We start from the raw sequence: 16,985 nt of genomic DNA, 5'->3' as shown, positions 1-16,985 counted from the left end.
ATTCAGTCCTGCACTGACTTAACACTGATATTAGTATTGCTAAATAACTTTTCCTAAGGTTCCATCTTTCATCACATGAACCGCCCTCTCAAATATCCAACACTTCCATCCAATTCCCTGAATACAGCACAAATTCCTTCATCTGGCATTCAAGATCTCCACCTACTTTTCCAGGGTTCCTTCCATCAGTTCCGATGTTTCAGCTCAGCATTCCCATTCTGCCTAAACCAATTACACCTGAAGACCTGGGGTGGTGCTTAAGTACCAGTAATTTTTCAAAGTTCTAGTGCTGTTGCTATTGAGAATGCCAGGTCTAAAACCTCTAGTGTAGCCAAACAGGACTTAGTGCTTCCTGAATATTTTCACAATTCTCTGTGTCTGTGCTTTATCTGGAAAGCTCTGTCTTATGTTTTTCCATCAAAGAACAAAGTTCTAAGGAAGTACTATCTGTAAATCTCCAATTATCTCAATAAAAATTGCAATTAAAAATTATCAACGGAGATATTTAAATAAGTGATTTAAACAGTGATTATACTGTTAGAAAATAAGCCAGATAAAAGAATTTAAATATGCCTACCCAGCCCTAAAGGGTGACTGCCTGAATATGAATACAACATAAATGAGAGGTTACAGTGCTGCATCTGGAGTGTTATACGTAATTCTAGGCACTAAAACACTGGCTAGAGATCAACTGGAAAACCAGATAAGATCAATTTAACACAACAGAATAAAGGTACTGACCTTTGTACTGAAGAACAGAGATTATGGAATTAGCTACACACTTAAAGCATCCAAGGGCAAGACTTGAAAAAGAACACAGTACAGGTTTGAATGTTGGGAAGATTCACAAAGAACTGGCAGAAGGAGGAAGGGCAGTAAGGCAAAAATAGTGTAAGAGGATGAAACAGAGACTAGGACACTTAAGAAGCATAAAGAACATCTTTTCCTTTGAGCTAGGGTTTGAAGCCTCCTACAAAAAGTGAGGGATAAAGGGCCTTCTTTCTACCTCTAGAGACCTCTAATACTGAATAAATCTCAGAAAATAACCTGTCAGGAATCAGTCAAACTCAACTATGGGAAATGGGCAAAAGGTATCTGAAGAGGACCCCTCCGATTACAACCTACCATCTAAACAAGTGCACTAAAAAGCTACGGCCCAGTCCAATCCTACACTCCTATCCAACAACTGTTGAGCACCTTGTGCCGGGCCCGGGGGTGAGCCCTTTATATGTATTGCCTCCTTCAATCCTCAGCCTACCTCACTTCATAGAGAAGAAAACTAAGGGTCAGAGATGTTAAATAACTTGACAAAGACAGTGACAGAACTCAGATACAAACATAAGGATGACTGAGTCCATAGCCCTCCTCTCTTAATTACTACACTCTCATGCCCAAACTCTAGAGTAGAACTCACAGAAGATGGGGGGTCTAGAGCCTCATCAGGATTGATTCAGAACAAACTAGCAGGGGCGAAGGAGGTCGAAGCCAAGTGATGAAAACGGAGATGCTGGAAGAAAATAGCATCAGAGTGACCAGGTCAGGAAACATCACCCTCTCTCTGCGGTACTCTGGTCAGGCCTATATAGTCAGTTGACCATCTACAGAAAGACAATGCAGCGACTTCTTTGTTCTTTACCTTCTGCGTTTCCTGAGAAGGGGTTTATCCAGAAGTTCATCTGCAGTGGGTCTCTGCTCAGGATCCTAAAAAGTACCAAAGGGTTAGTTTTAACTTAAAGAAATGGGCAAAATGGGATCTAAAGAGGCATTGTACTTTTTCTTAGAAGGCTGTAGGTTTGCTATTCAGAGACCACTATATATCATCCTTTTTATTTAAAAAACCTATTATGTCACATTCTATGCTTCATGCTCATTACCATCAGCACTTACATGTGAGAATGAGAATCCACCTTCCTCACTGGTTTTAACTGTTAGGGCAGTGGTTCTCAAATTTCAATATATATAAAACATAAGAATCTCCTGGAGTACCTGTTACAAATAAAGATTTCTGGGCTTTATTCACAGAAATTCTGATTCAGAACGTCTGGTGTAGGGCCCAAGAATCTTCATCTTCTTGTAAAACTTGCCCACCCCCTGGCGATTCTCACGCCTGTGGTTCTTGGACTACCTCTGAATAATACTGACCTAGAGCTACACTGCAAGGCCACTGTGACATTTAGAACTATATACATTCTGTACCTCAGGAATTCTAAACTACCTCTTATTTTATACAGTTTATAAAAATTAATCTTGATTATAAAAAATGGAGCACAATTTCACAAACTAATAAAGGAAGAACTTGTTGGCTGAAGCACACAGCTCGCATGAATTGCCAATGCCTAGTCATCGGAATGGACTTCTTTGGTGGCTCAGATGGTAAAGAACCTGCCTGCAATGCAAGAGACCCGGGTTTGGTCCCTGGGTTGGGAAGATCCTCTGGAAAAGGGAATGGCTACCTGCTCCAGTATTCTGGCCTGGAGAAGTCCATGGACACAGGAGCCTGGTGGGCTACAGGCCATGTGTTCACAAAGAGGCAGACACGACTGACACTTTCACTTTTCATTCACCTGAAAACAGCCACAAATACATCCTACCCTGGGGGCGTGGATGTGGTTTTGTGCAAGTTCCTCTGTGCCATATTCCAGACACTAAGGCTGGAAGGGAAAACAGTGAACTGAAATCAATATGCAAATCACACTTACCTGGTCAAGGCATGCATGGACCATTTGGATCAGTTCCAAAGAGTACTGGCTAGAATCAACTTCCATGGCCCGGATGCCTTGTACAATCTTCACACACAAATTGAGTGGATTCTATGAGAAAATGATTATTGTATTGTCCTTGGTTATATAAAGATGGCATTACAATCTACCAGTAGGGGCTTTGAGATGTCTGTGATTATCATATAAAGAAATGGCAATAGCTGTAAATGAGGTCTGACTTCTTTTTACAACTATCAGTATATTTCACTACTACTATCAGAGAGAACGAAACCAACTGGCCAACACGGAGGTATGACTACATGACCAACAGAATAATATTCAGAGTATATTATAATCTGACCCCTCAAATGACTCCCAAGAAAAAGGAAAGCAAAGTTAGCTACGCTTCTTGGCTTTAAGTATCTCCTTTGCCAACTATTTTGCCTCCTGATTTATATATCCTAATAATGGTCAGGTGATACTCTGCTGCAAAAGACAAGGCAGTGAATAATAAGTTGACAGTGATAAGAAATTATTATAACAATGCCACCACCACCTTTACTGAAGATCACTATGTAACATAAGTTGCACATATGTTTTTTAACTCTTGTAAACACCACACAAGGTTATCATCACCAATTCAGAGATGTAAAGTAACCTGCCCAAGACTACACAAACAGTAAAAAAAATGCAGCTGTAATTCCAACCAAAGTCTGTTTGACTCCAAAACTCATTTTCCTTCCACTATATTATTTAAGAAAATAAACTTCAGGACTTAGAAAAATAAACATGTCTCATAAACGGCCAAAGAACTTTGCATTATCTTAATTCGCATTTTCATATACATTAAAGAGCAGTTCTATAAGGGGAATATGTATCTTTTCCCTTGTTATTGACAAAATAGAGAATCAAAGAGATGAGGTGATTTGCCTAAGTTTTCTGGTTTGTAGAGGATATTGGATGTGAATCCACTTGTGCTACTCAAACTGTGGTCCATGAACAAGCATCAGAATCATCTGAGAGTCTGTCAGAAATGTAGAATACTAGGACTAGATCCAGACACACTAAAACAGAGTCTGCATTTTAACAAGATGCCCAGGTGATTTCCTATGTATATTAAAGCTTGAGAAGCACTGCTTAACACTAGGCTTTACTTTAAGAAGAAAAGAGACTTAGAGGTATTTGTTGTTTATAAAACAGTAAGTTTTTAGTAAAACTAAGAGTCAGTGTGTAATCTTTCATAAAAAAGACCAAAACACTTTAATGAGTATTATATAATTTGCCTTAGCTTTTCTAAAACGAGGCAGCTGAAGTATAAGAAATGAAATGGCTTACCCAAACTGCTGCATCACAGTCGATCCTAGAGTCAGTTTTAAAATTATAGTCAATGGATTCAAGGCATGCTCAAACTACTTGATTATTTTTCAATGGGGAATTCAAGTTGGTAATAAATCTTGTCTGTAGTACTTTACAATACACTACTAAGCCAGTGCCTGAACATTGGTTATTATTTTGCCTACAGTTGATTTCTGTTCAAGAAGTCAGAAGCTCAGGGATAAATGAAGTTGATTCTCTCAACCAAGTTGTACCACTTACAAGGACCATGTAGGGATCAACTTACTGTAGCATCAAATGTTCTCTTCAGTGTAAGTAATTCAAAAATGACACAGCCTACTGCCCAGATATCAGACTTGAAATTGTATTTTACTCCTTGGCAGAGCTCTGGAGACATATAATACGGCGTTCCCACAAGCTGAACAACAAAGAAAGCAATCAAAAATTAACTTCTTTTCTGAGCTAACTATATTAATATTTTAACAACTAAATTAAATTTCCCAGGAGTTAGTGATACCTATAGAACATTCATCAGCATATCCCAAAACATTCCTATCAAACGGCATATCCCATCATCATTCTGAGCTGATGCCACTCTGGGGAGAAATCTTATTCATAAATATCAAATGTCCTGGGCCAGTTATAAAGAGACAATCTCTGTAGTGAAGACCTGTGGTAACTTGGGAGGCAGAACAGCTCTGTGATTCCTGGATCACAGAAGATTTAGGCATTCAAGGACCACTGAAGACTTCAGAGGCTTGAAAAAAGCATACTTGGTAAAAGTTCACCAATGGAAAAAAAAAAAAATACAAAAACGGGTAGCAGGAGATGGTAACTGAATAAAGGGGTTTAAAAGTTCTAACTAAACACACAGTAGTGAAACTCTGTGAACAACTCAATTTAACATCTGTAACACTAACATAGTGAACTTCTTCCAAATTCAAAAAGATCTTCTGAGTTCAAGAATGTGTTGGAAGGAAATAAATGTCCTGAATGCAGGTCATGTCTCTCCCAAGATGAGAGACAATGAGTACCTAAGAAATTCTAATAACACTGACAGCCATCTTTAATAAGGAAAGCAAAGCAATTTTCAGACGGCTTACATGGCATTTATTTTATTGGGTTATTCTTGATGAGAAAAATCCATGCAAGGGCATGACTACTTCCTCAGAAACTCAATACAGCAACATCATACAAGCAGACTGAGTCCCTGAAGCAGACTCCCAACCCTGGCTATCCGTATCCTTGGATGTTTCTAGCTTGCTTGCAGGGATATCTCAATATTATTTAAAAAAATAGGACAAAATTAATATTAGTAACTTACATTTTCAAGTTCTGACAGAGCACTGTGAAACCAGAAGAGTAATAATTGGGTTTTATAAGTCCTAAAAGGATCAGCTCACTATCATCAGAGATCAATTTATGTCTACTCCTTACCAATGGTCTTTCATAGGATCAGATGAGAAGGGAGCCCTGTGGTGCAGACTGTGTATATTAAGGGTGAGATTGTTTTTTGGGCATCAGCCTTTATTTTTGTAATACAGGGTTTCTGAACCAGAAAAAATTCAAAGGAAACACAACAAGAGACATCTAACATTCGAAGCTCAAAACATTAAAAGAGAGATAAAGTGAGATCTACTAAAGATCCTAAGCTGGAAAAAATGGTAAAGCATTTTATTGCTTTTAGAAATGTCTTTAGTTAGGGTTGGAAAGGGCAATGATGTTTGAGCTGTTATACGGACAATGGCTCTTAAAAACACCTGAGCAGGTAAATACCTGTTAGTGGGTCCAGGAAAAAGACTCCTTTTATAAGCATGACTTATAAAAGACTTGCTTTATAAGTATGAAGAACTTGCAAAAACATCGAGAAAAAGCATGCAAGATTTAGGGGGTATAGTTATATCTCAAGATGCAAGAAAGGAAAAGAAAAAAAAAAGTCAAGGGGGAATTCCCTGGTGGTCCAGTGGTTATTAGGACTTTACTTAAAGTCCCTCATGCTGTATGGCACCACCAAATTTAAAAAAAAAATTAAAAAATAAAAAAAGCCCAACTAAGTTAATGATAACACATACTTACCGTCTCAGCCATGGAATACTCAGAATTCAGTTTCTTTGCTAGGCCGTAATCTCCAAGTTTTATCAGGTTTGCCTTGGTCAGAAAAATATTTAATGTCTTTATATCCCTGGGAAAAAAATGCTGTATATTAAACCCATACACTAAACTGTTTTATCTCATCTACCTTCCCACCCAAGATTAGTACAAAATAAAAGAGTGTGTTACCACTGTTCAGGCTGTTATAGGATCCAAAAGAGTGTTCATTACTTTCTCATACATTTTAACACTGAGAAGGGAACTTGGGGAAGTAGAGGCAGAGAATTACTTCATCTTCCAGGGATTCACAGCACAGGCACATCCCCCCCAAAACTGAAGTTATTAGAAAAAGTTGAAAGGTCAGATTAAAAAAATAAAAAGTGCCCTAAGTAATTCCTATAAGGTACACTGCCTCTTCAATTACCACTGGTGCCTTGAATTAAGTGATATCCAGGCAATTTTAACACTGAGTTGTGTCAAAGTTTCAAATCTGTTAAGGCAAGAGAAGCACATCGGCCAATACAGATCACCTAAATAAAATCACCAGCTATCTTTCTAAAGATGAACCGACCATGTGTAACACAAATAAACTGTGCCTGGTTCACACTGTGCCTTCCTTTATTGAAAGATGTGAAAAAATCAGAACAATATTTTTGATAATTTTCAAAAATAAAACACTATACAACTGTAGCCACTCAACAACTATCAAGAACTATATGTTAAATGGACAAACCAATAAAAAAGAAAACTAGTGTATTAATATTAATCTCTAGCAGTAGTCCATGATTCATTTAAGGGTATAATGAAGTGGAAATGTTCTTATAAAGGTTCTCTCCTATAGCTAGAAGTGAATAGAAAGCTGTTTCTCCCTGGTCAAGATCTGGTAAAACTGCATAATTAATTGTAAAACAATGAATAAGCTTTTTACTTAAATTAAAAACAAATGCCAATTTTATTGCTCGGAGAAAACATTTACTGTGAATTCCAACCAGTCTAATACAACTTTTATAGTGGCCTTCTAGTCTGTACTGATGAATTAATGAACTCACCTCTAAAATAAAGAGATGACTGAGTAGTACTAAGCTATTGAGACTCTTCCTAGATCACAAACAGTTTAACTTCAGGAAGCGAAGGTAACGCCCCTCATTACTCACTCTTTCCTTCCTAAATCATTATCAACGGAAAAGCTTTGACTGTTTAATCAAAAAAATAATAGAGCTGATGGGAGGTACCCAAGGTGGGGGTTGGATTGATAGAAAAGAATCCATCACATATTCTTTCACTCATTACCTATGAAGGATCCCAGCTTTATGGATACAGCTCACAGCTGAAACAATCTGAAATAGGTACCATACCACCATCTGCAGAGAAAAAATAAATTATACTTGGACTGGAAACAAACAAAAAAATACCATTTAAATAAACACACGCACACACACACGCAACAAAGAAAACTGCAACTAGAGGTTATGATTCAACATGACTTGACATTTCTTGCTTGTAGGTTGAGTAGGCAAAGAAAAGTGGTAGGGGTAAAAAAAAAAACCAGCAGATTATCATAAAATAGTTTGAATGTTGTTATAAAATATAGTATGGTGAAGCAGACTTGTGGAAAGAAATCCAGGAAGAATGCAAAGGTAGAGAAAACTGGGCATACCAGTATGCAGTAATAGAACCGGGAAAGAAAGCCCATAGGGAATCATGATGTGGAGGTAAACCGTTTAGGAAGCAGCTATAGACAGCTTCCTTGTTAGAGGTTTCCTTTCTCATGAATATCAATCAGAGCCTGGAAGGAGTATGAACAAAAGGAAAAAAAACACTCTTCATTGTTGGAAGAGTAAATACAGAACCAGAATGCAAGAATCACAATACAATTCTAGCTTCCTTTCACAGAAATATGAATTACCTCTTCCTCAAACAACTTGTCCTTCTGACGAAGGATTTTATCATACAGGTTCCCTCCTGCAATTAAATAAGAAACAGGTTTGAATTGCTTAACAGAGATCAAAGCTACTGGGATTTTAACAGGTGGCACAGCAAGTAAAATATTCTGCATGACTGTGTGCATGCTCAGTTATATCTGACTCTGAGACCCCATGGACTGTATCCCGCCAGGCTCCTCTGTTCATGGGCTTCTCCAGGCAAGAATACTGGAGTAGGTTGGATTTCCTCCTCCAGGGGGTCTTCCTGACCCAGGGATCAAACCCACATCTCCTGCATTGGCAGGTGGATTCTTTACCACCAAGTCACCTTGTTCTGCTTCCTTTTAAAAGATATCCCCTCTTCCTTCCAGCTCTTCACATGGGTACAAAACTTCCCATCTGTCCAGGACTATATCTGAAATATTCTCCAAAGATTCCCCTCCCTAATAGAAGAGATTCAGTATGAAAACAGGAAGCACAATATTTTTAGAAAAGATAAAAATAAAGACCATTTCTCTAGTACCCTAATTTATGAAAGTACTTTGAAAGTCTTCAAAATCGATGACTTTCTTTTCCAAAACTCCTATTGAAGGAATCTGCAATATTTCAGTAACAACTTCCACAGTCTATTAGAAGATTTGGGTTATACCTGTGAGGCGATGTTTTACAAAGATAGGTACATATCACCATCAACTTCTTTTTCTTTCCACTTCACACTGAAAAGGTTTCCCAAAATTTAGGGTAGACTCTAGATTGCTTTCAATTATTACTCCCTTTACTAACTCATTCCTTCAGAGTAAGTCTGAATTTCCTTCTCCTCTTTATTATCAGGTAACACAGACGGCAAATGATGATGGTTCGTTTTATTTCCTATCTGAAGCTATAACTTACACTGTAGTCCTAGTTAAGTTTCACAACTTCTTCACAATTTAGTAACTCAAAAGTTTGAATGTACCATCCGTTCTAGGTCCTCCTAACCACAAAGGAAGTTAAGAGGCCTCTGCTACTTCAAAAATCTCTAATATAATTTCATACATTTAGGGTTGAAAACAATCACGATACACAAGAATCTAGCAAAGAAATGACAAATCTAGGAGCTTTCTCTTAAGAGATTTAAATGAAGAATATGCTTGGACCATTTTAGCATTCAGCTCAAGAATGGGCTTTGGGCGTTCTCTTAGGTAATAATGATAATAGTACAAAATCTATCAAAAATTTGCTACATATCAAGAACTACTGTAAAATAGTTCCCTTTCCCATAAAATAGAAATGTCAAAGTTGCTGGGGCTTTATATATTCATTTAATACAATAACCCTAGGAGGTATCTACTGCTTATTAGCAAACTTATTTAAGATGAGGAGGCTGAGGCACAGAGAAGTAGTCTGTGCAAGATAACAGAGATTAAAAAGTAGTGAAGCTTAGGATATGGGTTCAGGGTCTATTTTTTAACAAATAGGCTATACAGTTGTTTTTTAAAAAACAAGCAAAGGGTTCAAAGAAATCATTTTCAGTCAGCTCTGGTCTTTAGACCACCTTTCAGTAGGACAGCTTTAGCTAAAATCATTATAAATAAATATCACCTACAAGATTTCACTATCAAGTGTCAAACCATGCTATGCTTCTAATGCCTGTCATTTCATAAGGGAAAAAACCTTGAAAAATGAGTGTAAAATTCAACTGAACAAATAATTTGAAGATGGAATTATCATCACAAAGCAAAATTTGAGTATGCAGGGGGAAAATCCCTCCCCTCATTTTGTAGATCACTTCAAAACTCTTCAGGGCCTGAACTATTTCTCTTAAACTCCAGCAGTCCATTTAAAGTTCTTATTCTTTGTCAATATGGATCTTATTTTTCTCTCCCCCTCAAGGTAAGTATAAGTAAAGGAATGTCTTGCTGGAGAAAGTCCCACTGAATTCTACCTTACCATTACAATATTCCAGCTCAATCAGCAGGGTGGTATTGTCCATGAAGTGATTGTAGTAGGCAATAATGTTGTCATGCTGCAGCAGCGCCAGAATAACAATCTCATTCAAGGCATCACGACGTTCCTTCTCAGAGAGTCGGGTCAAATCAACTTCCTTCCACACGACCAATGAGTCATCCTATAACACAGCAACAGAGGTATCGTGCTTTCCTCGAGTCTGGCAGAGAATGAATCCACACCCGGATCTCTTGAGCCTAGAAAGAAAACTTCCTAGATGGGCAGAAACTGACTCCTTTTCCTCCTTTAAATAAAACATGAAGAGACTTAAAAAATTCTGCATACAATTGAGCATCAAAATCTACTGCAGGTCTAGGGAAAGCATTAAAATGTTATGTTCTTTCTACCTTTAATTTACATAATGTCAATTCCAGGTAAAAATATGGGATGAAGGTAGATCTCAGAGTTTCTATTGAGGGACATTATGAAAGACTGCTAATCATGATGAGAACTGTAGTATGGTTAGACTACTGGAAAAACAGAGAACTGGAGAGTGGTTATCTACGGCTGACATTTCTTATAAAATAGACATGTTAAAATTGCCTCTAACTTTATATAGATTTCTCTAATGATTTTCATTTATTCTTTCTAGATAAGAATAAGTCATGTCTAAGGGCTCTGACTTGATGGTCGTGAGTTTGAGTGAACTCCGGGAGTTGGTGATGGACAGGGAGGCCTGGCGTGCTGCGATTCATGGGGTCACAAAGAGTCGGACATGACTGAATGACTGAACTGAACTGAAGGGCTCTGAGTTCACTTTCCTTACTCTGTCACGTTCTGTGACTCTGTTTCTCCTGCAATTTTATGTTATCACATGTTTTCTCCTATTCATGAAGACTTACCTGCAGCTCCTAATATTCACTCCATTTTATAACACCTCTAATTTACTGATGTTGTTCCCCAGCTCAGAAGCATCCCCACCTAAATAACCCTCCCTGTCCTTTAGGATGGCTGTGCTGGGCCTTTGAAACTTGAGCAAAAGATCAATAAACCTTCTACTGTGCACTCTCTTAATTCCCTTCCACTGAAATATTTGTCCATTCTTTTACACTTATATACACATACAACTTAAATGCTATTTGTTACTAACAAGACTAACATGTCTTCCCACTGAAATATATGCTTCTTGAGGGAAAAATCTGCTTCTAATTAAACACCTGTAAACTCACAAAAGTAATAAACATTTGATGTTATGGATAATGCTATCCAATTCTGGGGAAAGCATAATCAGATTTAACTTAAAACAACCTTGGTAATCAAGTTCAACACAATAATCATGGAAAGGCATGGACAAGCAGATGTGACCCTCCATTCCAGCCCAGAATTTGCTTCTAATTTAAGTGAGCAAGTCACTTAAATATACTACCTTAGTTTCTTCAACTATAAAAATAGGAATACCAAAGCTTATCTCATTCTCATGAGAATACTAACAATAACTCATAATACATTAATCTTGCAACCACCTCGCTCCTCATCCATTTTTCAGACTTAAAAGTAGTTGGAACACACACCACACCTGCAGACAGATCACTGATAGAATCTCATCTTCAGCAACCCCACACTGATGCTTAACTATTCTGAAACTAGAGTTTTAAGACTTTAGTGATCAAAGTTCATGATCAATTTTGAAAGTAGACTCCCCACTCTAAGGTTTTAATCAGTATACATTCTGAACTGGGGAGCAGCAATCCAAAAATCTCTTCAAAGGATTTGTATGTGTGCAATAATGGATAGGCGGGAAGGTACCTTTACATTAAGTTCTCAAAGAAGTCCTTTATCCCTCCTGAAGTTAAGAACGAATGGTTTAAAATATACCAAAAAAGAAAAAAGTATTTCCCAGGCATAAACGCTGCTGGATCATCACTGATGAAGAAGCCCACACGCTACAATCTTACCAATGACCTTCAAGAAAAATCCCCGAGTGTTCGTATCTGAGCTTAATTTGGCAAAGCCAGTGGAGCTGCCGCGGATGTGGGAATTTTGAAGCTGTCCCCACTTCTCCACCTCTTCCTTGGAGAGACGTACGGCATGAAAGGAAGTTTTGACAATACTCCCAATTCATATACTACTCTAACTCACAGTCTCCACAGTATCCTCCTTCGATGCTCAAAATAATCTTAAAAAATATTACTTTTAAGGTACGTTGCTATTTCTAACTCCAATTTACAGACGGGAAAACTAAGGCTCAGAGAAGGTTCAATTCTTTGCTCAGTCCCCATGGTAAACAAAAACGACCGGTTAGAAAAACCAGTGCTGTTACGAACTCCTAGTACAGGAGCGGTGAGGACCCCAAGACAGACACCCCTGCGGGACCCGATCGCTGAGCGAGGAAGAGGCGGGGGAGAGCAGGGCCGCTACCTCGGTGCGGCGGTACAGCGTGGCCTCCCCGAAGGCGCCGCGGCCCAGCACACGGATGGGGATGTAGTGCAGCTCCTCCTGCTCCGCCGCGCCGCCACCGGCTCGCGGCACCGGACCGGCGCTGGGCCCCGGGCCCGAGTCTCCGCCACCCCCGGACTCGCTCCCAAAGTCCGAATTGAGGGAGTCGCAGTGTCGCTCGTACTCGCCCAGCACCGACATGGCGGCGGCGGCGGGGACGGGACCAGCCTGAGTGTCCCCGGTGGCGCTGGCGGCGCTGCGCCTCTCCCGCTTCAGACGCCGGCCCACTGCCCCGTCAGCCCCGCGGCCCCGTCAGCCCCGCCACCCCGCTAGGTTCCATGGCGGCTCCTTCCCCCTTGGCCCGGAAGCAGTTCTGGGTGCTTCCGGCCCGGCGGGGTTTCCTCTTTTGCTGGTGGTTCCTTTAAGCCCCGGCGCGGGGGACTTCTTTCCCTCCAGGCGGGCCGGGAAAACGAGGCTCTGGGCAGGGGTTGGCGGCGCCCGGTGGAGACCGAATGGGACCAGATGGCTCCCGCAGGGGCAAGGGCGTCCTCCTCGGGTCTATAGACCCCTGCCCTGATTCCTAGCCCGGTGCCCAGACAGTTTTGAGGTCCAGAGGTCGTCCAGTCTCATCTTGGCGCCAGGGCTATCTCAAGGGCAGTGACTGGGGGAAGCAGCCCTTCCTAGCGTTGCACAGCGCTCTGTTTTAGAGAATTGTTACAGCAAAGATATTTTTGCGTGCGCGTTAAGTCGCAGTGGTGTCCGATTGTTTGTGACCCCATGGACTGTAGCCTGCCTGGCTCCTCTGTCCATGGGATTCTCCAGGCGGGAATACTGGAGTGGGTATCTTCCCAAACCCAGGGACTGAACTGTGTCTCTTAGGTCTCCCGTTTACCTCACCTCCCTTCCCTCTCCCAGCGGAAAATTCTTGCCTCCTGTCATCTGTTAGTGGGCCCAATTATTTCTTCCAGAACTACCCTGGGTCCCTGTCTTCCACACAACTTAGAGAATATTTGAAGTCAACTCTCCTGACACTCACTCCTCTCTTTCCAGATTTCACATTCTTCCAAGTGTATTTCCAAATCTTTGACCACCTGATGATCTCATGCAACATTCTTCATGCCATAAGTGCCAGATACTGTAATCGGAGGTGGGGAATCTGCAAAGCCCTCAAGTCACTAACAGAATTGCAATACAGTGGAAAAGCGTGTTCCATCAGTTATGTGCCTTGAGCAACTTTACATCGCTAAGATAACTTTTTAGTCGTAAGTTACGGGAATTATTGACCTACAGAGATAACAGCTAACATTCATTATAATGTTCCTGGCACTATGCTAAAGGTTTTCTCTCCATGTGTCATTCCATTTAATCCTCATAGTATTCCCATTCTGCAAAAGGAACTGAGATAGGGGGTTAAGTAACCTACTGTATGTTACATAGCCATTGAGGGGAGCTGGAAGTCAAAGCCCACAACAAGGCCCGGGATCTCTTTCAGAGAGCAGGATATTTGGGGGCTAAGAGATCATGTAGATGGAGATCATGATATTTGTGGGACAGAAGGAGAAGACAAGGCCTCAAATATTTATTTATATAGAATTTGACATTTCCTGTGGGCAATGGAAAATACTGGACATTTTTAAGCAAAGGAGTACATGATCTGTGTCTCTGTATGTCCTGATTTGCTGGGGGGAGTCCCAATTATGCTTTTCCCCATAGCATAATTAATGAGTCTTTTTTCATGTGCCCAGCACAGATAATAAATAATAAGGGCATCTTGCATAAGACCAAAGCTATACTTTACAAAGAACTGATGACAACATGGAAGATAAAGACAAGAGGCCTAGAGACAGGCACTCAGGTGCTATCAGTGAAAGTGGGGAGGGGGGCCAGATTTAAGAAATCCATCTGAGAAACATTTAGAACTTTGTGATCAGTTGGGATATGGTTGGTGAAGCAAATCTGAGTACAGGAGACTTGCATCTAGGTTTTTAAGTAGGTGGATAGTGACAGCCAACATAGGAGGAAGAGAATGGGTAGAATGGGGTGAGGGGTGTGAGCTAACGAGCTCACGCTCCTCTGACCTCTCTCGAGTTCATCACTGTTCCTTTTAAAGTATGATATCCTACACTCTGTGTAACATTCCACATTGGGTCTGAATAGGAGGGACTTTTGTCTTTCTTGATCTGGATCCATTTTTTCTATTAGTGTACCAGACTTTATGATGGTCTGCTTATACGGTGCTTGTATTTAAGCAAACCTCTTTTTCACATCCAATCTGATCCAAAGTAACACAGTTCTCCTGCCAGATCACATCACTCATTTTCTTCACAATGTTTATCTTTAAAATTGATGTCTTATTTATTGTTTGCTTTGACTACCTCCATTCATTAGAACATAAGCTCCACGAGAGCCTGGATTTTGCCCTCTTGTTCACAACTATGTATCATCAGTGCCTAGAAAAGTGCTTGATATAACAAGCCTAAACTTTATTTGTTGAAAGAATATCAGGTCATTGTTATTGCATATGTACATCTCTTAAACCAAAATGCCTGACAGATAACACCCTGTTAGATTTTTTATTGGTTTCATTCCAGGGTTCTAGACTGTACATAGTTTTCAATTTTCAATTCATTCATCCAGCAAACATTAAGTACCACCTTGTGCCAGGCGCTGGGTTATAACAGAGGACAAAATAAACATGGTTCCTCTTCTCCTGGAGCTTACAGTCCATCTAAACAGATAAACAACCAGGCAATTACAACGGTGTCTAAGTGCTATTATAAGGAAAGTACAATCTTCTAGAAAGGTGTTTAGGAGGGGCATCTTTGCAAGACAAACTAGCTGGGTTAGTGAAAGCTTCCTTAACATCCACAATGTTAAGTCAGTGGTGGCTAAAGCACGCATGGAGATCATGCTGGACAGAAGCCATCCCATCTACTTCCTCCTATGAATTAGAAAGCACTTTAAGGACAGGTATTGCTTCTTTTTTATCTGGGTCTACTCCAGAGTTTACTTCAGCACATTAAACAGATGATCAATAAATTTTTGAGTTGCATGGAAAAAACAATTGCTTATAGCTAAAAGTACTGACTTGCATTCAGAGAAGCTGAATAGGTTTCAGCCAAAGCTTAAAAATTCACTTTTCTTTGTGTGGAAACTAAAAGTTTGCAGTGTGCAAATAGTATTCTATAACTTGGTTAGCCTGATATTGTGAATTATTCTGGTTATAATACATAGATAAAAGCTTAACAAATGTCCCTTTCCATCTTAGACAATACAAAACAGAAACTCAAGCTCGGCACTTCATTACATCAGATATAAATGAAACTAAATATCTGACTTTTGAATACACATAAGCCCAGAAATACTCAACATTTTGAAGGTATAACTGATTTTAAAATGCTTTTGGTAAAAACTGGTATTTCCATTTTATATCTTAACAAGTGAATAAATTGCCAAAGTACTTAGCAAAGTCTATAGCTTTGTTGTTCAATATGGTCGCCACTAGCGACCACTTGAATTATGGCTAGTCTGAATAAGACATGCTGTAAAATGCACACCAGATTTCAAAGACTATAAGGAAAAAAGAACGTTAGACATCTCAGTCATTTTTACATTTCTATATTGAATTTTATGTTGAAATTCTATTTTGGATCCATTAGACAGTATTATACACTATTTATAATAGCCAAGACATGAAAACAACCTAAATATCCATTAACAGATGAATGGATAAAGAAAATGTGGCACACAGATACCATAGTGGAATATTACAATATACAATGGAAATTCAGCCATCTAAAGAACAAAATAATGTCATCTGCAGTGACTTGGATGGACCTAGAGATTGTCATACTAAGTGAAGTAAGTCAAAGACAAATACGCTATCGCTTATATGTGGGATCTAAAAAAAGTGGTACAACCAAACCTATTTACAAAACAAATAGTCACAGATACAGAAAACAAACTTATAGTTATCAAGGGGGAAAGCAGGGGAGGGATAAATTGGGAGATTGGGATTGACATATACACACTGCTATGTATAAAATAGATAACTAAGAAGAACCTATCATATAGCATAGGGAACTCAGTACACCTAGTGACCTATTTGGGAAAAGAATCTAAAAAAGGGTGGATTTATCTAAGTGTATAACTGATTCACCTTGCTGTACAGCAAAAAACACAATACTGCAAATCAACTATACTTCAATAAAAATTATAAAATAAAAAATGCCATGTTCCTTTATACTTTTTAAATGTGGTACTAGAAAAATTTATATTATTCATGGGGCTTATGCTATAGGAGATTGTAGCAGACTGAATAGATAATAATTTGCAGAACATGCACAACCATTTAACAAATATGATACTGCTGAGACAGTTACATTTAAATTTAAATTTATTTAAATTCACACTTAAACATTTTGCTGCCTTCACTATTTATGTTCTCTAAAGTATCAGGGAGAAATGAGACATTTTCTAAAGTATTTCAAATGTTAAGAACCACTACTTTATAAGCTAGAGATTCACTGACTTATTAACTTTTTTTGAGGAATAGAGAAAGAGGCTAAATAGGAGG

General features: G+C 39.2%; 1 protein-coding gene across 1 annotated transcript in view; it reads right to left on the bottom strand.

The window, feature by feature from the left end:
* The window catches only part of NEK9 (NIMA-related kinase 9), a 37,201-nt gene extending 24,433 nt beyond the window's left edge, over positions 1-12,768 (bottom strand). Inside the window, exons 1-8 of the mRNA XM_010855723.1 lie at positions 12,392-12,768; positions 9,977-10,154; positions 8,032-8,087; positions 7,416-7,486; positions 6,111-6,216; positions 4,321-4,452; positions 2,700-2,810; positions 1,637-1,701 (exon numbers count right to left, since the gene is read on the bottom strand). Coding sequence (XP_010854025.1) covers positions 1,637-1,701; positions 2,700-2,810; positions 4,321-4,452; positions 6,111-6,216; positions 7,416-7,486; positions 8,032-8,087; positions 9,977-10,154; positions 12,392-12,610 — 938 coding nt within the window. The 5' untranslated portion in view covers positions 12,611-12,768. The remainder of the gene's footprint in view (positions 1-1,636; positions 1,702-2,699; positions 2,811-4,320; positions 4,453-6,110; positions 6,217-7,415; positions 7,487-8,031; positions 8,088-9,976; positions 10,155-12,391) is intronic.
* Positions 12,769-16,985: the final 4,217 nt, after the last annotated feature.

This window comes from Bison bison, unplaced genomic scaffold, assembly GCF_000754665.1.
Source record: "Bison bison bison isolate TAMUID 2011002044 unplaced genomic scaffold, Bison_UMD1.0 scf7180017864368, whole genome shotgun sequence".
Taxonomy (NCBI): Eukaryota; Metazoa; Chordata; class Mammalia; order Artiodactyla; family Bovidae; genus Bison; species Bison bison.
This window is presented reverse-complemented; position numbering and strand designations above follow the sequence as displayed.